Genomic DNA, 25,033 nt, shown 5'->3' with positions numbered 1-25,033 from the left:
CACCTATAATAATACATCATACACTTTATATTATTTGTATATATTTAAAAGGCAATGATTTAACATATGATATGAATGAAAGGAATAAGCACTGCTCTCACCAATCGAACAGCTGCGCTGCGCGTCTCAGTCTCTCAAAAACCAATACAGTTCTCTCTCAAGAGTAGACTAATAATTAACTTAGATACAGATACATTTTCTACTTGTCCTACATGTTTGGATCTTTATCTTTTGCTGGTTTGCGTGGCACAGACACATTTGTTTAATGAATTCACTAAGCATTAAGACTCGCTTCAAGGGTTTTGCATAATGAAAATATGCGCATTGAATTGATTTCAGTCATGTTCAAATGATCACTAAACGTCTCTCTGCTTGCATGATAAATATTATTTTAGAAATTAATAATTATTTTAGTTTAACACAACATACTTGTTCAGTGATTACTATGAAAAAAAAGATAAAGTGATAATGGTCTTATCAAGTAACTGTACGACGTTGTATCCGAATGCAGATACGAAAACGTTTGTGATTTTTACAGATACAAATACTGGCTGTTACATTAAAATTTTATGTCATAATTATAAAGTCTTTAAAATGTACAAATGTAATTGTTGCATATAAATAAGTGTTTATTGATTAAATAAAACTATTTAATGTGTTTTCATTAACAGTAGCATGAGCCACGAGTAGTCAAGTAACTTGAGTAAATAAAAAATCGTAGTAGATCATAGTAGAAATCAGTAGTCTTGCAACCCCTATATTTTACAACATTAAGTATTTAACATTAGTATTTCATTATTTTAAAGGTTATCTAGGTGTAGGCTTAAAACAATATGTAAATAAATTTAGAAACTTCGAAACTTTTCAGAACACAGCAAATGCACCGCTGGTCATGTACATCCTTTCCTGTAACAAAATTAAAATCTAAGCCAAGATAGAGAAACCGCTGATCATAGCTGTACAAGGATAGCCAATTTTTATTTGAATTTATTAGCAGAGCTACTGCAAGAGATTTTTGGTGCTGGAAATCCATTTATTTTTTGCTGAAACTTGTGCATCTTCATGGAGAGCAGGTCATGGTTGCCTAGCAACAGCAGACGCCACTGGAGCACAAGCCACGCTACAGAGTGCTTTGGAAAAAAGGAGAAAGCAGCGCGCCTATCATTTTTTCACACGTTTTTAGTCACGACATGCAAATGTTTTTTTTTTTTGCTTGACTCGGTCGAGATGAGAAAATTTGGTGAGTCGAATGGCCAAGTCCCAGATAAATCCGAGTGCAAACACCAACGAGTCCGAGACAAGTTCGAGATGACAGAAAAATGTCTCAAGTCCGGACTCGAGTACTACAGCCCTAATAAGACGTTTCTTTTAAATGTATAGCACAGAACTAAAGGCAGCAACATGTGATAGATAGGACAGAACAAGAAAGATTATTAATAATCTTTGATTGCAAAGAAAAGTATTATAATACTAAAGGTGCCAACACAGAGCGGCATAGAGCGCTTATGCGCATCCTGTGCTCAAAATGATGAGCTTGAAACAGCACGTAGTCACAGTGCACAGACTGCGCAGCCCTCCAAGTCCACATAGAAAAGTTAGTACAACACACATGCTGCTCTGCCTGGGTTCATCTTCAGTTCTCTCTTCACAGCAGTTCTGTCAGTGTACTGTTTCAGTAAAGGAATTACTCTGGGTTATTGGTTTATTTTGGTTTATTTCGACTCTGAGATTGTCAGCCATGTGAAAAAAGTAAAAAACTTAAGTAATTAGTGGATTAATGCTTACTGGAGATACGAACTGGTTCAAATAATTCAGTCCGGTTTAGCTAAGAAGATCAGGTTAAATCAAACGATTCATTCACAAACTGGACGTCACTAGTACAAAGGGAAGATAAATTGATACGTAGTGTATTAAATCTATGCGTTCGTTTATTGAGCCTTTTCTTTGAACAGTTTTAAACCTCAGTTACTGTGCGCTCTTGAAGAGAGTTTCAACCTTTTTACTGTAGTAAACGAATGCAACACGCAGTTTGATTGCTGAATGGAGGACGACAGACAGCCACAGCGGAAAGAAGAGTTTATGTGAACTTGAATTGAATTACTTCAATATTAATCAGAATCTTACATGAAACTATGGAACAGCTTCCAAACTTGAAATATGTGCACAAAAACATTTTGGTGCTTTATAATGTTTTTTTGCCTTTCGTGGGGCTCAACAATAACACAATAGTATAAGCACAATATCAGATTTGGATTGGTGTCGTCTGACCAATTCCCGATCCACAAAAAAAGCCAGTATCTGAGCTGATACTGATCCCGAGTATTGGATCAATGCATCCCTAGTTTTTAGCCCATTCTTGAAGATGCTTAAGGAATTTGGGCAGGTAATTCCACCAGGAAAAAGTCCTTAAAACTGACTTTATGCCTCTTTGGGATGGCACAGTCAAGCGACATTCATTTGCAGAACCCAAGTTTCTAGAGGGCACATAACTCTGGAGTAATGAATTTTGGTAAAGGGGTGCAGAGCCAGTGGTGGTTTTGTAGGCAATATTCAATGCCTTGAATTTTATGTGAGCAACTATTGGCAGCCAGTGCAAACTGATAAACAGAGGTATGACGTGCATTCTTTTCAGCTAATTAATAATTAATCTTGCTGCCGCGTGTAAAGGTTTGATAGAAATGGCTGAAAGACCTGCAAAGAGAGCATTGCAATAATCCAGCCTGGACGGAACAAGAGCTTGAACAAGGAGTTGTGCAGCATGTTCTGGAAGAAATGGACTGATCTTCTTGATGTTGAATAAAGCAAATTTGCAGAACCAGACAGAACCAGTAGAGTTTAGTGTCATCAGCATAGCAGTGGTACGAAAAGCCATGTTTCTGAATGACAGAACCTAGTGATGCCATGTAGACAGAGAAGAGAAGTGGTCCAAGAACTGAGCCCTTAGGCACCCCAGTAGTTAGATGTTGTGAATTGGACACCTCACCTCTCCAAGATACTTTGAAGGTCCTATCTGATAGGTTCCTAAGATGCTCTTTGCCAGTAGGGTTGACAGGAGGATCTGGTGGTTAACCATGTCAAAAGCAGTGGACAGATCAAGCAAGATAAGTATTGAAGATTTGGATTCCGCTCTTGCCAGTCTTAGGGCTTCTACAATTGAGTGCAAGCCAGTCTCAGTTGAATGTCCACTTCTAAAGCAAGACTGGTTGCTGTTGAGGAGGTTGTCCTGTTTGAAAAAGGCAGAGACTTGGTTGAACACAGCTCGTTCAGGTGTTTTTGGAATGAAATGAAGAAGGGAAACTGGTCCAAAGTTCTCTAAAAGAGATTGGTTGAGTGGTGGGTTTCTTAAGTAGTGGAGTTAATACGAGCCTGTCTAAATGTTGAGAGAAAAACACTAGTGTGGCGGGATATGTTAATGATGTGAGTGAATGCAGGTACAACTGCAAGGGAAATGGCTTGAAGGAGATGAGATGGAGTAGAATAAAGTGGACAAGTAGTAGGATGATTAGAAGAATGAGTTTGGGGACTTCTGCCTCACAGAGTGAAGAGAAGGATGTGAATGAGTGTATGTTTGCTGGTTGTGCTTGATGGATTGTGGTGTGGAAAATTAGAGTTGGTGCAGTAGAGGGAGGAGGAAGACAAAATAGCGATAGTTAGACAAATATTTTTTTTTTTATGGTAGTATGTCCTTTTAGCAGTCGAGACATTAGATGAGAAGGAAGAGAGGAGTGAATGATACACATTAAGGACAGTAGTATTTTTGGATTTGCACCACAACCATTCAGAAGCTCTAAGCTTAGAACGGTGTTTGCGTAGAACATCAGATAACCAAGGGGCAGAGGGGGTGGTACGGGCTGTCCTGGAAGACAAGGGGCAAACAGTATCTAAACAAGATGTAAGAGTGGAGCAGAAAGTATCAGTATCAAGAAATGCTCACAGTTTAGGGGAAGGAAGCAAGGATGAAACCATAGCAGATAGCCGGGAGGGTGAGAGTGAACATAAATATGAAAAAAGTATAAATATGAAGCAATGGTAATATACATTTGTGAGATACATTTTAGAATAAAATGTATAGACATTTTCTCTTAATGGTAACTGGCATTGTTTTTGTCTCTTCAGCACATCACAGTTAAGCAGAGAGGGCAAGAGCCTCGACCGCAACGCTGCCATACAGATGCAACATTATTCACATGCCCTTTCTGCACAACTGATGTTTGTAAGCCAAGACAGTACCATCAAATAATGACCCATATAGCTGGGCATAAACTGAGAGCGGTTGAATATGGAGGTGAGTGTGTGAACTTAACATGTTATAAAATAACAATGAACTAATATTTTTACAGTATTCATACATTTTTATTAATGTTAATTTAAAAATATACAAATACATTTTTAAATTAAGTTGTATACTATATATTAAAATGTATGATTAACATTTTTCTTTTACAGAATTCATGTTGATGTACATTGACTAATGTTAAAAAAGAGAAGTTTTTTAGAAAGTGATTTATAATTATTTTCAGTTAAAGTCATTATGCAGGGAAATTTCTACTAACAATTTTTTTTTTCTTTTTTTTAGATCATGTTATGTACAGCTGTAACATTGGCTGTGGTAAAAGGCCCAGACATTTTCACTGCTGCAAGTGTCCCAAGACGTACATCAATAAAAGTGATCTAAAAAGGCATCTTTGCAGTGCTCATCCAATGGCTCCAGAAACACAACCTGTAGGTCGCCCACTACAACTACCTTCTTTACAGCAACCTGCACCTTGTTCTTTGAAATTAGCAGCTCACCCAGTGATGGTAAAACGAAAGCAAATCTCTGTGCAATGTCCTCATTGCGGGCTCAATCTTAATTCTAAAAACTTGAAGAAACACATTGAGCGGAAGCATCATGAAGTTTTGCATCCCGAAACCTCAGTTCTACCAGCACAGTGTGTCGATAAAAAGAATGGACTATATGTTGTATCAGAGTCATTTTCTGAGCCCTGTACCTTCATCCATGTGGTAAAGAAATTTTGGGGTTCATCCCACAAGGTTATGTGTGAAATGGATATTTGCAACAGTCGTGTTGAAATGGCACAAAAGAGTGAACTTTTGGTTGAACAATGTGTCCATCTAAACTCAGTAGACTACACCTGTGATGTTGCACCGAGTGAGGATTTATCAGAGCATGTGCTGACTGAGATGGTGGAGCAAAAATGGATTGGGGACATAAGGAAGAAACAATGCCTTAAGCTGCAACATCAGGCTGAAAGTAAAGGTGCCACGTTTACTAGCCTTGTTACAATTGGAGGACCCGACTACATGTATTATGTATCAATTTATGAGCCAAAGGTGTCACATTACAGTAAAATGGGCAGAGTCTTGGTGAATTACAATGCTCAGACAAAGACTTGGAATTGCCCTTGTAGCAAAGGTAGAAAACCATGCGTGCACCAGAGTATTGCAAAGTGGTGCCTCTATCAAATGAAGCAGCAGCTCTTCCAAAACCTTCCTGAAACAGAGGAAGGAATTGAGCAAGCTCAACCTGAGGATCTGGACAGCCTGCAATTCTTCGAAAAATGGGTGCCCATGACTGGTTAACTCAGCCCAAAAGAAAAACAAGCCTTGTTGACATGTTGAGAAAGGAAATTTACTGTAATCTTTTGACATATAAGAGGTTATTTACTATAAAAGCATAACATCAGCTCAAATCAAAACTTCCTTGGTAATCCAAAAAACGCTTTTATTGAAACTTTTATTGAAATAATTTTGTTTCATTTCCTCGTCCAGCAAGACACATATCAACACCTGATACTTCATCACTGGTGCACGCGTGAGGTGATAAGGATAGACGGGAAATACTAAAACAGGATCACTGGACTAAAAATAGCATTAACTACTGAAGGATCATGTTAGGAAAAATGTGTTTCCATTACGTGGATTTCTCGGTAAGACACATGTTGTTTGGTACTTTCCACTGTGAATTCTCTTCAGTTACGAATAAACAAGGTTTTCAAACAGGCTTTTACAGGGAGATGGATCCATCAGTAATGCAGCATCATGTAAGCATTTGAGTTTTAATGCCTGATCTGTCTTTCTGACAAAATGATGCATATTGATAGTTATGTATATTGCTTCTAGACTGTCCTTTAAGTATGCATAGAAACATCCTATTTCAAAAGGAAATACTTAAACGGGAAATGAAATTATGCTTGTTAAGTGATTTAATGGGGTGTTTAGTATAGTGTAATAAATTATCTCTTCAATGAGTGAAAATTACAGATTGCATTAGAATATGTATAGGCCTATAGTGTAATGAGAGAAGAAAGGCTTAATGTGCATAAGCAACCTCTTCTAACCAAGATCTAACAACGGCTCATTTTAAGCTTCTTGACAGGTCAGTCAGGTGCTGATTTAATATCTGATGGTATTTATTGGAATTTATGATATTGTGTATCCTAACAAGTTTTAGAAAATTAGCAGCACAAGCATTAAAGATCCTCCAGAGTGCTTAGTGGGGTTTAGGCACTACATATTTCTGTTTATTCCAAACTCACTGCTATTGTTTTGTTATACATACATACATATATATATATATATATATATATATATATATATATATATATATATATATATATATATATATATATATATATTGATTGGTCTCATTTGGCCATAAAACCCAGTCCCACTGAACCCAGTTATAGTAACATGTGGCAAACTATGGGCACACTAGTTTGTTTGATTACCCCAAAGGCTATTTATGGCCATTCTAACAAATTAAATGAGGTCTGATCATATTATAGTTTTAAAAACGTTTTAATCCCGAGACCCAACTAATACCAGCAAACAGAAGAAAGTCATCAAAGTTTGGAATGACATGAAGGTTGAGTAAATGATGCCTTTTGATTCAGTAAGATGATTGCTCTTGAGAATTTGTAGGTAAATGTTCTGGATATAAACTTTGCTTTATTCCACATTTCTGCATAACTAGTCACCCTAAACCTTTCCACAATAATTTAAAGAAAAATAAATCAATTTTTTTTTTTTTTTTTTTTTTTTTACTTAATATAGAGGTGAAATTTTCATTGAAAGAAATAATCCAGTCCATTTTGTTCATATTTACCAAGGGTGCCAATATAATTGGAAAAAGGTAAAAACTAGTGGTTATCAGTTATATTATCTATAACCAAAAACTATACAAACATACTTTTTAACAAAATTTTTGATGGAAAAAAAAAGTTCACGAGTCAACTATTGCATTACATTGATGAAGCTCATTCTTTCGGATGTCTTTTCAGATTGTGGAGAATGTTTTATTTTTAGTCAGATTTAATGTAGCTCAAAAATTAACACTTGATCTCCAGATTTCGACTGAACTACAGGACACTCAACACTATTAACATTTTTTTTTTTTTTTCAATTTACAGTCCCTACAAGTCCATTTTTTATGTACTCTTAAGTAGCTGAATTTCCCAGCAAAATCTAAATAATGCTAATTTAAATTTTTTGGGAGGGCTCTATCATAGGTGCATGTCAATCTATGTACCCAGTCCTGAATCAACACAAGACATCTCCGAACCTGAGTTGTGTGCACAAACATCACACTGCACTTCCTGATGAGAGAACCTTTAAAAATGTTTTCCTGTGAAAGTATATAAGCTTTATACTGGTTATATATAGTATCTTAATGGGTCAAGTGAAATGTACCGTTAGAATAACACATACATCAGTGTATGAACTCTTGGCTGGACAAATAAAGTACACTTCTCTTTAATGCTATAATAAGTCACATCTGAGTACCTGACTTTACAAAAACAACAAATACATAAATAATTTCCCTTTCAGTAAAGACATTGTGTATTAAATACTGGCTGACCCAATAAATGGATAATACTATAGTTTATGTATGCTGTATACCCCACACTTAACTTAAAATGTCCAGTTCTGGTCCTTTTTGTTTGGTAACACTTGAGTTCATTCCAGACTTCAGTAAGGCACTTAGGATTTGGTATTCACCACTTATGAGAAATCCACATAGAGCGAGGAGTCCCCACAGAGAAGCTTATTTAGAAGATACTGGCGAGTCTCACTGCTGAGGGAAGCAGGGTTCAGGGTTCACCGTGCTCTTTTTGCCTCTGTGTTTGGATCTCTTGCAGCCCTCTGCGTTTATAGTCCTGAGGTTCATCGCACGGGGCAGGATGTCGATTTAATGCAGTGGCCTTCAAACTGGACCAGGCTGGCCGGACAGTGGCAGCCAGCCACACAGGGCCTTTGACAGGGACCGATTTCATTCCAGTTATTGCAGGTTTTAGTGCAGCCAGGTCCACATGTGTCATAAACTGCCCCATGTTTGCAGTGTGTGCCTAAAAAAAGAGAAATGAACACTAGTCAAATATGAAGAAGCTACAACAATAAAAACACTATGTAATGAATGAGGGTTTGAGTTCCTGTCTGTCCGGCCTGACTTACTCATGCAGGTGAGCTCCGGTCTCCAGTGCACTCGAATGCCCTCTCTCTCACACGCTCGACTGTAAGCTATAAACGACTCGCAGTAACAGTTTTTATGCACTGGACACTCACACATGTCTGTTACACATGACCTGAAGAGAGGAAGACCAGAGATCAGAGAATTAGTGTCAGTGTTGTACGTTGAAGTGTTCATCAACTTACTGGCACCAGTTTAATGTTACTCTGCTCTACAAACACTTACATATTCAGTATTAAAATGCCAAAGTCCTGAACCTATCTAGAGTAGTACAATATAATGGCAAATGCACATTATTAATACATTTTGATAATTTCATAAGTCTGGGGAACTTACTTGTAGAAAGAGGTAAAGTCTACAGCAGAATGGCACTTCTGAAACTCCCAGGACTTGAGTTTTTGGCACGTTCTGTGTGCACGCAGCTTTACTTTGACTGTGCCGGGACAGAGGAAGGACATGGGCCTGCGTTTCGGTGCCTTACACACCTCATTGTCCTCCACACGCCAAGACTCGGCGAATTCATCCACGTCAAACTTAAACTGGCCGTCTCCTCCTAGAGAGTCGTCCCGCCTTTGACCGTTGTAGTTCCCACACAGCCCACAGAGCTGCCCCTTCAGATGGGGCGCTGCGACCACCTCCACCAGACTGTCCCCGTCCCATGTGATCTCCAGGCCTGATGACACAGCCGAGTTGAAGAATAAGGAAGAGGAAAACATGCTGCATTTGCCTGTGTGTCAGTTTGATCTTCTCAAACAATCTAAATCTATTTTAAGCCGCATTTGAAAACAACCATTTAGCAGTCAAAGTAATTAAAATACTACTTTTTCTTTTAAAAACTCACTTGTTACAGTGAAGGCAAAAAAGTTTTTTTAAGAAAGCATGAAAAGAAATTGGGACCATTAACATACGATTTTCCTTGAACATTCAAAAACAAAAATTGAGGTACAATTTGGATCCTGAAAAATCTATGGACATGTTCTGCATGTTCTTACACTATTGGTGGAGAACAAAACTGAACTGGATAATGATATCGTCATTACAAAATCAACACAGTTATTGAACTGTAATGAATCAACACTGACCTGACTTGAGCTGAATATTGACACAACTGTCTTCTGTAGAGCAGCTTACGGCTGAATTGAACTCTTTTCAGGATTGTTGAACTTTGCAACAATTGACAGTTATTAAACTGAACGGAACTGAAATAACACTGAACTAAATTGAGCCGAATAATGACTATATGACTAATAATCTTCTGTGGAGGTGCTTTACAGCTCAAATCGAATTAGTTTCATTACTGATGTGCCGTAGTTTACTGTGTAATAATGTCGAGCTACTCCGAAACAATCTGCATTGTATAAAGCACTTTATAAATAAATGTGATTTGACTAACATGCTAAATTGGAAGTAATTGTCATTTGTATTGAATAATCATTTTAAACAGGGCGAACACACTCTTTTGAAAAGAAAAGGGGTGGCAAACTCTAACCCTCCTATACTCTCTGTGCACGCTGGGATGATTGATTTGAGCTGCAAGCACAACGGTGCTTACAGATAAATATCATGAACACATGGGAGAGTTGATGATCTTATCACAATCCTGTTGCCGATCCAAGGGTCAGCTTTGTTCAAGGCACTAGGTTGGTTCAGAGTAGTTTCCTTCAGTTAATACACTATATCCACAGTGCACCTTAAAGCAGAATCCCACTAGCTGACACAAATCAGTTTTGGTCAGTATGTCATCATTCTTTGGTCAATAAAGTTCAAAAGAACAGCATTTCTTTGAAGCCACTTTTGAATAATTTTGTGCCCTCGCTGACTAAAAGTATAAGTATTATTATTTTTTATTTTTGTTATTGTTTAATCTTACCCAAAACTTTTGAAAGATAATATATTTTTAATATAATATATATTTTTTTTACATTAATAATAATACGAGATGTTTCATGAGCACCAAATCAGCAAGTCAGAATGGTTTTTGAAAGATCACGTGACACTGAAGTCACCAGAGTAATAAAATAAATTAATAAGATTAAAATCTGTTTTTATGCATTTTTTATCAAATTACAATAGTTTGGCACAAAATTCCAAACTATTTCTCTGTATTGTATCAACTGAGTAACTGACTATCTGACTCAAAAGAAGATTTCTATTTCATGGAGAAACTGTAAATTGGTGTAAATCTTTCTTTATCCTTTCAGGGCTTGTATTATAATATCTTTTCACTTTCACTGAGAAAAAGACTTACATTCAATAGTCTGAAGCTGGTGTCACATAATCAATCCTGGACCAGCATGGAAATTCATTACTTCTGTCTCATATTTCAGATTTATTTGACGAGACACAAAAATCGAAAAAGGCAGCTTTGCATCTGGTTCAGATCCAAGCAGAACAATAGCATGTCAAATCCTCAGAAATTCACTCGTCAGTAACAGTACCAGAAACAAAACAATACTTCAATGGCACTTTCGAATATATTTAGTCAGCAAGGTCATAAACTCACCGAGATGGAAGTCACTCAGTCACAATCGAATCCCTCTGATTCTCCAAAAACGGATGCAAATAAACCTATGATAGAAAATCCCACAGCAGGATACTGGCCTTACCTGCGATGGTGGTGAGTTTGAGCAGGTATCCATCCAGGTCAATGTGGACCCCTGTGCTGTGGAAGGGAAGTGCGATGCGTGTGCCGTTTTGACGGACGGTCAGGTGTTGGTGGAGGCTGATGCTCAGGCCTGATGTGTGCAGCTCCACTGATTTGGTCCACGAGAAGGAGCGTGTGCGACGGGCATCGTTCTTCACCAGCACCGTGAAACTGGCCGCTGGGGAGCAGTCCTTAGTGAGCACGTATTTACACGTGCCCTGGAAGTTAAAGGTGCGGCCGTCAAAAGTGTTATAGTGAGGGTCTCCAAAAACGGTACACACACCTGGCTCTGGAATTACAACAAGAGCAATAGAGAGGATGTTTGTAGTGAAACACTGACTTTGTGTGTCAAATGAAAACCGCATATTTGTATGCAAACTGATGACACACATGGAACTTCTAATGTATACTTGACAGTTACATTGCTGAGTGAGTGAAGATCTGACCGTAGTAGTAATAGATGTAACAGCAAAGCTTCTGAAAATACTTTTATTCTGTTGAAATTCACAGCAGGAACATCATGTGAGGAAGTCAACTTACTATCAGTGCAAACAGGACAGCATCCAGTTCGGTTCAATATCTTGTTCTGGAAAACATTGTATAGAGACAGACTTACATAGGGAGACGAAGGAAATCAGACAGGTTTGTTGTAATATCCACAGGCAGTGCTGAGTGTAACTAGATACTAAATATTTAGGACTTGTGTCCACCAAAGAGTTTTTGGTAGCACTTTATTTTACAGTCCTGTTCCTCATGTACATACTATGTACTTATTATAGTAATTACAATAACTATGTAATAACTAGGTACTAACCCTGAACCTACCCCTAAACCTAACCCTACCCCATGTAGTTACCTTGTATTACCAGAACTTTCTTAGATAAATACACTGTAAGTACACTATAAGTACATGTTAGTACACGTACTGTAAAATAAAGTGCAACCGAGTTTTTGGCCAGATTAAATTTTACCCAAGCACTTAAATGCCCAGCTGGGGAGCTTGAGAGTGCTTTCTCTTCAGGTAAACATGTTCTCCAGTTAAATGTTCTCTCCAGTATCTATATAATACAATATGTCTAAAACGTACAGACGACTTCAGATAAAAACTGTGGTTCGGTGTCTTTATGAGCTTTGGAAAACAACACTTACCAAGGGACAGCTGGTAACAGGAACACAAATCTTGGGCTGACATTCAATATTCCCCTTAACACAGGTGCACAGAGAACAGTTAGCAGACGACCATCTGTCACCATCCTAAACCAGGAAGAGACAAAGATATATGCACTCATTCTCCTCTGATTTTTTGACTAGTTGTCCACGTGTGGTTATTTGTCCCTGTTCTTGGATGCCTCACCCTATAGATTTTGCTCTTCACCCTGCAGTACTTCACATCTTCCATCTTCAGATGAGACTGGCACTCTTCACAGCCGTGACCGCTGCCAGGCGCGGAGCATCTCTTCCTGCACAGCACCGTAGAGTCGACACACGTGCAGGTGGTGCAGTTGTCATTGCTGATGGATGTACCGTTCTCATAGACCTCACTTTGGAACAGACAGCTTCCAGGCGACAAGTCAAACACCCTCCTCTGACCTAGAGAAGACAAAGGAGAGACATTTCTCATGAAAGCAGTCTTTTCTGAAGATCCAGAATTATCAATAACAGTTCAACGGAATATTAAAAGTGATCATGTCAACATATAATGTAATATTTTTTTGTAATACAGCTTTCATATTTATTCAACCCCTATTTATTCAAGCCATGCATGTGCTAAAGTTGAGCAGCAGACAAGGCCAAGTCAAAAGCTCTCGCAAAAGCTATAGAGAAGAAACAGTTTTATTACGTTAGAACGTCTATGGCTATAAGAGGACACTGAAAGCTCCTAGAGAAACTTTTGAGGCATATGAAGACAAAACAACATCATCAAGAGGAATAAAATGTTTGATTAGAGCAACTGAGAGAACCCCTCAGTTTACTGCCAAAGACCAGATGAGCTGATGAAAGGAGGAAACGCTTCAATGCAGAGTATAAGAGGAACACTAAACCAGCGTGGCCTTCATGTTGGGACACCACTCTTGATCAAGAACAACAGAGAAGGCTGACTTGAATATGCGAAAATAATTTTAATCAAGCTTTTTCAAGGAATGGGCTATGATTTCAGTAGAGAAGCACATAGAGGCAGTGTTTACTGGAGGTTATAAAGAACTAAAGATTCTCTACAAAATGTTACATTTGGGGGTTGAATAATTTTGAACTTTAATGAGCCAATTCAATTTTTTCATTATTCACTAACTTTATGTCCTCAGAATCACATTTAAATACATCATGGTGAACAACTAAATTTCTGATTTGAACTTTTATATAGTAATTGGATTGTTTGCCACATGTGCAATGTGGGAAAAAATAGCTAATAATACAGGCAGTGTATGATATTTGTCATTGTGAAAGTCTCAAGTGTGTACTTAAATTCTAGGTTTCTTGAAGTGTGTTGATTTTTTTTTTTGGAAGAAGATAATTTACCACGACATCTAGGACAGCACTGGCCCGGTGGAGTCTGGGTGAGATGAGATGGGCAGGACAGAACAGGACACACCAGTTTATGACACATGCTTTGCCCTCCCTGAAACACACATAAAAACATACTAACATCTTTGTGTTAAAGGCACAATAATTAACATGATAATAAATAGCTGGCTGACCTTTTTATTTATTGACATGACATGGTAAGATATAGTTGGTCTAATGAAATATGATTTATTATATTGTACTTTTTACATATTAATCACATGTTTATAATGAAACCACCATATTGTTTTGTAATTGTAAAATATCATAAACTTAGCTGAGGTGATTGCCGAACATTACTTCAGCTACTGTGTGCCTTTTGCCCCATGCTGCTAAGGCCCTCCTCACCATCTAATATATCTATAAAAAAAATTCTACAAAACAATCCACTTTATGATTTATTTTCCCACAAAATGTTTCTTCATCAATGTCCAGTCAAAGAATACATAGCATATTCTTTCAGCAATCATAGTACTTTTTTATTAAGATGTTTCTTTAGCCCCATTGTAACCTATTCGTTTTATAATAATTATAATTATTTTGAATGTTCAAAAAACTAAATATTTGCAATCTGAGATGGGTTGCTGGCTAAGTGTTCAGCAGATAAACTCACTGTGCAGATGCATTTAATACAGGGATTCCCTTCTGGATGAAATTCTTCATCTTCTTTGTATAAATTCCCCTCGAAAATACACCCTGTGAACATCCAAAACATGAACAAGCACTAGGTTGAGAATCTGGCTGATTGAGAGATATTCACACACACATTCTGTTAACATTCTGATTCAATAGGCTTGTTTTTAAATGGTTGAAGTTTTCAATTCTCTTATATTTTTAGGGGGAAAAGCACTGTATAAGAAGATAAGAGACACGTAATAACACTGACTGACCTGGGCAAGTCGGGCAGCATTTCTTTGGATGGATTTTGGGATTCTTACAGTGAATGACACACCTCATTTCTGCCTCAGTGATGACACCTTCCTGTCCAAAGAAAGAGAAACATATGAACTTCACCATGCCCTTCAAAGGTTACTTTCAGATTTATATTGGTAGGTGGTTTCTCATTATGGTACAGTAACTTAAAGGGGAGGGGGGTGAAATGCTCGTTTTCACTCAATCTCCTGTTAATCTTGAGTACCTATAGAGTAGTACTGTATCCTTCATAACTCCAAAAAGTTTTTAGTTTTATTATATTCATAAGAGAAAGATAGTCAACTCCGTTGATGCTCTGTAAAAATAAACTCCATCCACTGGTCCCTTAATGCTGTTTTTTGTTTTTTTGGTAATCTGTGCAGGGTTGTCTTGCCCTCGCAACCAAAAACACACTTATTTTGTGACATTTCGCGACACTCTGATCCAGTGAATGTCTCGTCTCTGCTCTTCTCTACGGGAGCGCGCGCTCTTCCGGCAGACACGCCCTTAGCACCCATATAAGGAAATTCCGCTCCATCTAACGTCACACAGAGCCATACTCGAAAAAAACTTTCCGAAACTTGTGACAAACAGGAAGGAGTATTTTTGGAACAGAAATACTCCTTCAAACGTACAACTTAATTTTTAAAACTTTGTCCATGTTTAGCATGGGAATCCAACTCTTTAACAGTGTAAAAAACTCAGTATGCATGAAATAGTATTTCACCCCCCCTTTAAACTTTCTCATTTAATCCAGTAGTTTATTAAAGCAGTCAGCTTGCCTCACTCGGTTTATTCTACTACTACACTACATGTCTCACAGCTGTTTTTAGCGGTTTTAATGAGACTGAGGCACCTGACAGCTGTACGTGACACAGGGCTTCACAGGGCTGGTCCAGTGATGGGAACTGTTGTAGGACGTCCCTTTTAGCTGACAACCTGCAGCGAGAGAGAAGAAATGCTCAGATCAAATGATTTCAAGCTATGTACGCTCAAAAAAATTGGTGTAGGATTTACTTTTCTAATAATTTTCGCTCAGAAATTGCAGTCACCATTGTTAACTGGCTTTCATATTAAAAATATGTCTGAACATCATCTGCACATTATTTATTGATTATACTTTTTTTTATATTGATTCCAGATCCATATTACAAGAATGTCAGATGTTTTAAGGAAACCCATTTGTCCAGCAGCCCTGCAGTCAAATAAACCTGAGAAAGAGGGAAAATCAAGACCTCTGCTGTAAAGAGTCATGCGTCTCTCAACCATAAGGTGGCAGTGATGCTAATCATAACAAAACTATACATTGTGACTGAAGAACTAAAGACGTCTGTGAGCCCAGATATAATAAATGAGAAGTAGAAAGTTATTTCTCATGGATCAGTTCTTCAGGAGGTTTGAACTGACCTTTGCATCTTTCACAGCAGGCTCCTGTCTGTTTGACCACCAGTGCACAGTCCTCTGCCAGCGGCGAACACTTCTCCTGCTTACAGTCTGCTTTCTGATTCTGTCCGTACAGAGAAATAAAGGACAATCCCTTATCATTCAGTACTGTGTGTAATAATTTTACTTGTTGACAGTGTGACATCCATGTCACATTGTATGGGATGTGATCTGCTTTCTTTATAGATCATCTTAATTCATGACATCCCCATCAACAGCAGACAAATGCATGTGCATAGAGAGAAACATCATCTCACAGAGATATTGTATTGATGTATTGATCTCTATTCATCAACTCACATGCTACAAAATCAATACCAGACATTCATCAACCCATCATATCAGCTTTCACAGACTAACCTTGTGAAAAAGCACATTGTTCGACTCTTGATGCTTAACACAATGTTCTCATGTCATTCTCTTTGTAATGGGCCACAGACACATAACATAACATAGACCCATGCAGATTTTAGGGATCAGGACAGGGATAGATGTGGATTACAGTAATTCCAATGTATCACTAATTTGCATATGCAACATTTACAATTCTCACTACAAAGTCAGCAGCCAAAGAGTGAATGAGTACTATATATTTCCCTTTGAACAGTATGTAAATTATGAAGTTGTAGTAAGTACATTATTATTGTTTTTGTTATATCAAAGACTGTATTCTTATTTTATTACAGAACTTCTCTAAATGTTAATCTTCAAATATCTCCTATATAATAGTTACTGAATATCTCTTCTATGGTTATTCTAATCTGATTGACCCTTAATGTGCTAAAAGTTCGTGAAAGCTTCAAAATCTTGTTTGCCCTTGCGACTCCGCTCCGCTCTCTTACAACAGAAATAGCGTGTTATTAGTCATGTGACTTCTGTACAGTGCGCTACACTGTAAAAAGTTTAACTATTATTTACTCAATTTTTTTGGTGAAACATTTTTACACTCAAAAAAATTGAGTAAATTTTAAAGCTGTGAAATCAATGAAATATACTGTTTAAATTGAGTAATTGTAAGTAAAAAAATTAAGTAAATCTGAGTAACTGAATTACTTTATATGAGAAATAAAATTAATTGGATATAATCAAAATTATAAAACACCACAACTGTAATTCTATGTAAAATTAAAAAAAAATATTGAGTAGATATAATTGAAATATTGGATGAAATTTTACCAAAAAAAAAATGTGCTACGTTTACTACATGTAAAAGTGAATTTAACTTAATATTGGACTATAAATTATCAAAATGCTGCATTCACTTTTTTTTTTACACCATTTACCCTTTATAATTAATATAATAAAACCAAATAAAGAAAGAAACACATTTTTTATTGAAAATTTATTTGTCAATTAAACATAAGACAAAGTCTAAAATCAACCTTTGAAACATTGTATCCATTTTAATATTCCAGTAGATTGCAAAAATTAAAAACTGTAAAGTAGCCATAAGGGAAATGATTAAACCTTATGAAATATTTCATCCATCTTAGTATTCAAGTAGATTACATGTAAAATACGATAGCCGTAAGAGAAATGACATCTTTGTTCCTGGTGCATACCAGCCATTTGCAGTCACACTCAACATTAAACCATAAAAAAATATAAAAGCAACACTTACATCAATATTAAAGGGATAGTTCACCCAAAAAGATGATGTTGTCATAATGTACTCGCCCCCCCCGGGTTGTCCCAAATCTGTACGAATTTCTTTCTTCTGTTGAACACAAAATATATTTTAATGAATGTTGGTTAACAGATAGTTGAAAGTTGCCACTGACTTCCATGATAGGAAGAAAAAAAAAAAAAAAGTATACTATGCAAAGTCAAAGGCAACCTTTAACTGCGTTAACCAACACTCTTTAATACTTGGCTGAATGTCACGTCACTTCACTTAAAATATCTTTTGTGTTCAACAGAAGAAAGAAACTCGTACAGGTTTGGGACAAATTGAGGGAGAGTAAATTATGACAACATCATCTTTTGGGGTGAACTATGTCTTCAACAGAATTAATCAGATAACAGAAACACTTCCATCAGGAATACCCATTCTGTGGGATGACCATGAACCACTACTATGCAAGAAGATAATTTTTTAACCTCTGAACATTAAAAGAGTTTTGGAGGATCCAGCTCAAGAAACAGTTTTTGGAACAACTCAAGTGAGTACAGGGTCCTTCTCAAAATACTAGCATATTGTGATGAAGTTCATTATTTTCCGTAATGTAATGATAAAAATTTAACTTTCATATATTCTAGATTCATTGCACACCAACTAACACACCAACCAAATATTTCAGGTCTTTTATTGTTTTAATACTGATGATTTGGCATACAGCTCATGAAAACCCAAAATTCCTATCTCAAAAAATTAGCATATCATGAAAAGGTTCTCTAAACGAGCTATTAACATAATCATCTGAATCAACTAATTAACTCTAAACACCTGCAAAAGATTCCTGAGGCTTTTAAAAACTCCCAGCCTGGTTCATTACTCAAAACCGCCATCATGGGTAAGATTGCTGACCTGACTGCTGTCCAGAAGGCCATCATTGACACCCTCAAGCGAGAGGGTAAGACACAGAAAGAAATTTCTGAACAAATAGGCTGTTCCCAGAGTGCTGTATCAAGGCACCTCAGTGGGAAGTCTGTGGGAAGGAAAAAGTGTGGCAAAAAACGCTTCACAACGAGAAGAGGTGACCGGACCCTGAGGAAGATTGTGGAGAAGGACCGATTCCAGACCTTGGGGGACCTGCGGAAGCAGTGGAGTGAGTCTGGAGTAGAAACATCCAGAGCCACTGTGCACATGCGTGTGCAGGAAATGGGCTACAGAGAAGCAGCACTGGACTGTTGATCAGTGGTCCAAAGTACTTTTTTCGGATGAAAGCTAATTTTGCATGTCATTTGGAAATCAAGGTGCCAGAGTCTGGAGGAAGACTGGGGAGAAGGAAATGCCAAAATGCCCGAAGTCCAGTGTCAAGTACCCACAGTCAGTGATGGTCTGGGGTGCCATGTCAGCTGCTGGTGTTGGTCCACTGTGTTTTATCAAGGGCAGGGTCAGTGCAGCTAGTTATCAGGAGATTTTGGAGCACTTCATGCTTCCATCTGCTGAAAAGCTTTATGGAGATGAAGATTTAGTTTTTCAGCACGACCTGACACCTGCTCACAGTGCCAAAACCACTGGTAAATGGTTTACTGACCATGGTATTACTGTGCTCAATTGGCCTACCAACTCTCCTGATCTGAACCCCATAGTGAATCTGTGGGATATTGTGAAGAGAAAGTTGAGAGACGCAAGACCCAACACTCTGGATGAGCTTAAGGCCGCTATCGAAGCATCCTGGGCCTCCATAACACCTCAGCAGTGCCACAGGCTGATTGCCTCCATGTCACGCCCCATTGAAGCAGTCATTTCTGCAAAAGGATTCCCCACCAAGTATTGAGTGCATAACTGAACATAATTATTTGAAGGTTGACTTTTTTGTATTAAAAACACTTTTCTTTTATTGGTCAGATGAAATAAGCTAATTTTTTGAGATAGGAATTTTGGGTTTTCATGAGCTGTATGCCAAAATCATCAGTATTAAAACAATAAAAGACCTGAAATATTTCAGTTGGTGTGCAATGAATCTAAAATATATGAAAGTTTAATTTTTATCATTACATTATGGAAAATAATGAACTTTATCACAATATGCTAATTTTTGGAGAAGGACCTGTATTTGTGGGTCTTGGGATATCTCAAATCCAATGTGACTCCTGAAAGATGGCAGCAGGCTCTGCTGAGATTCCCAAGATTACATCGCTGACTGCCCCATCATTGTCCCGAAGAATGTAGATTTTTATGACCTCCTCTGCCAACTCTGCTTGTACGAAGATGGGTAGATCAGCTGAACCTTACAGGCAAATTTTAAAGATAACTGGTTAGAGCTAACATTCAAAACTGAATGTTACAAGAAAGTGACAAATACACAAAACAAGTAGCACCTGAAGAAGCAAACATTCTGTTGGACCATATGATAGGTAAAATCTCAAACAAAGTTTACTAGGGGGAGGAGTTGCAAAAATTAACAGCATTCTTCTTAACAAGAGGACAGGTTAATTTTCTACATAGGGACATTTATTTTTAACAATAAACCTAGAAGAAAAACGAAAAGAGACCAACTGCGAGCTTCTATGCTGTAAATCAATGCTATAGGCTTTTATTGAGGTCTGCATTATTTCAACCAATTTCTTTATAAACATGTTTAATATTTAAGTAAAATGACAAATGGTTTTGAAACAAAAAAGCTTGTTTAATTGCACTACTTGAAAAAAATATGCATTGCATTAACCCTCACACTCAACCCTTAACCCTCTAAATAATTCTGTGGCTTAGTAAATATTACAGTAATATTTAACTTTATTAACTTAATAAAATCTCTGAATATAGTTTACTTGATTATACAAAAGATGGCTTTCCTGTAGCTCAAACAGTAGAGCGTCGGCGCTAGCAAAAATTGATTAAATTGTAAATGTGTACCTTGAAATGCAATGTAAGTTACTTTGGATAAAAGTGTCTGCCAAATGCATAAATGTAAACATATTAACGGACTAAAAATACAACAGTTTATTTTATCTAAAATGTACAGTTATATTTTATTTTTTCCACTAAAACAATTTAGTATTAGACTAACAAATTGTTTATTTATAATACACATAATATATTTGTGAAATTTCTATCAATTTATTTAAGGATGGAAAATTAAACTGATCTGTTTCAGGGAACAAAAATATTACAAATAATTTCAAATCAAAATGAATATATTTAAACACACTCTTAAGAAATTTAGGAAGTTTACTCAATTAAAACAACGTACCCCTCCCCCAGCCTCCGCTGTCCTTCAATACCCACCAGGTCTGGATTTGTTACATTAAAAAGCTTACGGTTTTCAAACTTTTGACCGATATTGTATGTGATCTAGGTTTCAGTGCACTAGAATGATTTTACAATGGAGCAGGCCTTAAACTGGCTGACTCCCTATAGTGGGAGCTGATTAAAACGCACCAGTCTATGTTATGTCCACGCCATTTTAAATACTTTTGCATGGCGTATTTGTAGTGGTGATTTAAGAGCTCATACTTGAGTTCGTGTAGTAATTATGATGTTTTACAACAACGTGACAGCTTTTTACAAGAAAGAATGTTGTCATTTGAAAGTTCATAAATGATGTGTTCCCTTTTGACAAGCCACTGGCCCCAAAGGGGAACCTGTAACTTACAAAATCGTTTTCCATTGGGCATGTATAGTTATAGTTGCTGGACCACGGTACACTTATCGTTAGACTTTCAAATGGCGGTTGAAACAAACGGTGATCCAAATAGTACGAACGTTAACCCACTCCAAAAAAAAAAAACTAACATACATATGGCTGCCCCACTAACTAACTTCGAAAACTACACTGTTATGTACACGTACACACGGTCAATGTTTAATCAACTTTTGAAAACATTATTGCAAATATACATAGTTATAAAAGGACTACGTTACTTACAGGAAATTCGAGTAATGCCGTTCACGTCGTTGCTGAGAAAAGCAGTCCTTCAGTGACAGGTGCCTCTTGTTTGAGCCGCGAAACTTGTTAAACTTCTTAAGATAACGCAAAATACAAACACAATTGTTAGGAAATCCTTAATAATCAACTTCTGAATTAAACATCACAAACATAATTAGTATTAGCTGGCTAAATTACATAACGTACCACAATATGAGAGGAGTGCGGGTCTTGCCGTTGCTGAGGAAAGCCGTCCTTCAGGTGACTTCGATTAAGCTACGAAACTTGTTGAATATGACGTAAAATACAAAGACAATTGTTAGAAAATGCTTAATAATTATTAACTTTTTAATAAAGTGTTACAAACGTAAGTAGGATTAGCTGACTAACGTTACTTACCAGGAGCTGTGAGGTGTATGGCTAGTCGACGTCGCTGCTGAGGAAAGCAGATTTTTTTTTTTTCCTGCGGAGCTGCACACGTGATCACTTTAGCCGCGAAATTTACTCAATTTATTTAAACTGTCATTTATTAAGTTGGAAATTTATTTAGGAAAATTGGTTGGAAATACTTAATAATTTTAGTTTCTAAAACAGATCAGTACAAGTAAATAATTATCAAATATTTATATTAGAATTCACCAGAAATATTGAAGGTATATTAAAAATATAATTAGTTAGTTAAATACTTATTTATTTTCATTACATAAACTTAAATAATATATGTACATTTTAGAGAAATTATTTGTTGGATTTTTAATTATTCTTTTTAATCTGACCCACTCAAAATATCACTTAAATGATTTCAAAAGATTTTATTAAGTTAATATAGCTCTTTATTTTTGTGAAATTTACTAAGCCACTGAATTATTTTTTACAGTGTATGAATATTCGACGGTGATCTCACCAGACAGACGCAGGAGATGCAGGGGTTGTCTGTGATGTTGGGGATGTGTAACACTTCTCCCTCGTTTTCACAGCTAGCCTCCGTACCTGAATGAAAAACGAAAATAAAATAAACAAACGTCTACACGAGACATTTACTTTAAACATTTTATTCAACCATAAAGAGAGGAATTAAAGCCTGCAATAACCAAAACCACTTTAAGATGAGTGAATAAGGGTGTACAAACTTTTGATTTGAGTTTACAATATCTACCGGGAGGTAGGCCATATTAATTTAACAGTGTTGCTCTGTATTTAAGTGATTACCGAGTAATACTAATTAAACTAACGAACCACATACTTACTGGCAGTTATTTTATGGAGATACTTCTGCTACATAGCCTGCGACACGGACAGTGTAAAATCATTATGCAGATAAAACACTTATTTACCAGTTACTGGAATACACTGCTAAAAAATCTTTTCACTACCTTTTATTAATAATTCTCGAATCTAAACACTAATAAAGTAAGGTAAAACTGCATTAACCTTGTTTGGCCGTTTTAAATCGTGCCTTTTTGAAATGATAAAATATCAAAATTTACAGATTTCGAAAATACATTTTAATGAAACAAATAATGTTTGATGATTGATGCAGGACTGTTTTTTTTTTTATTCCTTAATGAGCATTTATGATTCTTACCGGTGATTAAAGGTGCAGTTAAATGTGGTGTTTGGAGAATTAAAAACCAGAATAACAGGTTGTAGGTTACTGGAGGAGACAGACACAGCATCCTAAATTCGCTCCGGACGCATGAGGGGAGAGAGAAAAAAATAAATAAATCGAGTATCCAAAGCCTGTGGTTTTCGTTAAGATCCAGACACAAGGGGACGTGGGTGTCATGAGGGACTCGATCCCGAAACCTTCGGCGAACGCGCGCGGTGGACAATCAGCTCAACGTTATAACGACTAAAAGAGTCCCCCCCAAAAAACAGGTCGACAGCGAGGCAACTTCCCGAAGATCCAGGTGTGAAGGTCACAAACTCCACAAAGAGTTTAAATCCGAGATAAGATCCCGAGGTCTTCTGGAGACACGCGCGTGGAGAGATGCCACTGCCATGATCCAAACAGAGATATCCAGTCAGAGCGCGCTCCCTCGGTGTCCGGTTCCTCTCTGACAGACGCACGGAGGCGCACTGCTGGGCATTTCTGGCCACGCCGGTTCTCCTCCAGCTCCACAGCTGCAGTTAAACATTCCCGCGGTGCAGGTCCGTCCTCGGATATCTGGCCCTCGCTGTTTAAACGCACGTGTGGGTTTATAATCCCACAGTCAGATGTGTTGTGTGCTGAGGTGTATGAGATCCGCCCCTGTCTGAACCTCAGCTTTCAGAGTGGCCACACTCGAGAAACATTCTCCTCAAACAAGAATTTCAGACTATTGTGAAGCCACTGAAGATGGATAGGAACATGCCTTTTTCGTGTAATTCTCCGTTTTAGAATAACAATGACCTTCATTCATGGAACATTATCCAAAGTAGGTGCTAAGTGTCTTCAGAAAGTGAAGTGTCTCCGTGGATTGTTCCATCTGCATTTCAAAGATCAAATTAATACAAATAGATATGAAGCTCAAACAGGTCTGGTCTACATTTAAAGAATGAAATGTCCTGAGGCGAATTGCTTCTAAGGTAGAGGTTCTTCTGAATGCCAAGACAAGGCTCTCAGAGAATCAATTTATTTCTCTAATATTAGTCACTAGATAGCGCCAAAGAGCACTTTTACTGGAGATCTTGGTGACAACCCCTTTCCCCAAGCCCAGACAGTTACAGTGGGTTTGGCAAATCCTCTTTTTTTTCTTTTTTTTTAGATCGGATTATACTTTTAATTGGTTTTATTATCAACAGTGAGTGATAAACCATGCATAGGACAAAGATTATGCTAGCCTATGGAGTGTGAGAAGCTGATATTACTTTTTAAATTAAAATAAAATGTAAACTTATGCATTTGGCAGAGTATTTTATCCAAAGCGACTTACAGTGCATTCAGGCAATCAATTGTTACATACCATGTGTTCCCAGGTAATCGAACCCTGCGCTTGATAACACAGTGCTCTACCAATTGAGCTACAGGAACACACTTTTTAAGTTTGTAAAGATATAATGCGAGTGATGAGGAGACATCTGATCTGCAGTGTGTTGTGATTAAATAGGACCATCCACCTGTTATGTTTTGTTGTACCTTTGCTACTTGTTGATTTTATTGTGAACAATTCAATGTCATTACTCAATCATCTGGTGAAACAAACTCTCTGGCGGAGTATGTCGGATTTCTCAAATTCATTTAGTTGACTTAAAATGTTAGTTCACCCCAAAATGAAAATCATGTCATTAATTACTCACCTTCATATCGTTCCAAACCCATAAGTCCTTCGTTCATCTTCGGAACACAGTTTAAGATATTTTTTATGAAATGAGAGAGCTATCTGACCCTCCATAGACAGCAACACAACTGAAATGTTCCCAGGTCCAGACACTTAGTAAATATATCTGTAAACAGTCCATGTGACATCAGTTTCTCAACTTCAGTTT

At 37.2% G+C, this 25,033-nt stretch overlaps 2 protein-coding genes across 4 annotated transcripts in view; one reads left to right on the top strand and one right to left on the bottom strand.

Annotated features, from left to right (window-relative positions):
- The window catches only part of LOC113060029 (zinc finger protein 319), a 32,341-nt gene extending 26,185 nt beyond the window's left edge, over positions 1-6,156 (top strand). For all 3 annotated transcript variants that reach the window (XM_026228808.1, XM_026228807.1, XM_026228806.1), the window contains 2 exons: positions 4,117-4,285; positions 4,577-6,156. In XM_026228808.1, coding sequence (XP_026084593.1) covers positions 4,117-4,285; positions 4,577-5,583 — 1,176 coding nt within the window. In that variant the 3' untranslated portion in view covers positions 5,584-6,156. The remainder of the gene's footprint in view (positions 1-4,116; positions 4,286-4,576) is intronic.
- A 465-nt stretch (positions 6,157-6,621) lies between these two features.
- On the bottom strand, positions 6,622-24,163 carry LOC113060028 (BMP-binding endothelial regulator protein-like). Its single transcript, XM_026228805.1, has 14 exons — positions 23,151-24,163; positions 22,470-22,555; positions 15,996-16,095; positions 15,445-15,527; positions 14,567-14,657; positions 14,290-14,372; positions 13,632-13,731; positions 12,469-12,704; positions 12,264-12,368; positions 11,655-11,700; positions 11,077-11,403; positions 8,807-9,143; positions 8,455-8,585; positions 6,622-8,348 (listed from the first exon to the last, which is right to left on the bottom strand). The coding sequence occupies exons 1-14, from the start codon at positions 23,239-23,241 to the stop codon at positions 8,167-8,169; spliced, it is 1,998 nt and encodes a 665-aa protein (XP_026084590.1). The 5' UTR covers positions 23,242-24,163; the 3' UTR covers positions 6,622-8,166.
- Positions 24,164-25,033: the final 870 nt, after the last annotated feature.

This window comes from Carassius auratus, chromosome 41, assembly GCF_003368295.1.
Source record: "Carassius auratus strain Wakin chromosome 41, ASM336829v1, whole genome shotgun sequence".
NCBI classification, from domain to species: domain Eukaryota; kingdom Metazoa; phylum Chordata; class Actinopteri; order Cypriniformes; family Cyprinidae; genus Carassius; species Carassius auratus.
The sequence above is the reverse complement of the archived record's forward strand: the minus strand, read 5'-3'. Positions and strand labels throughout refer to the sequence as shown.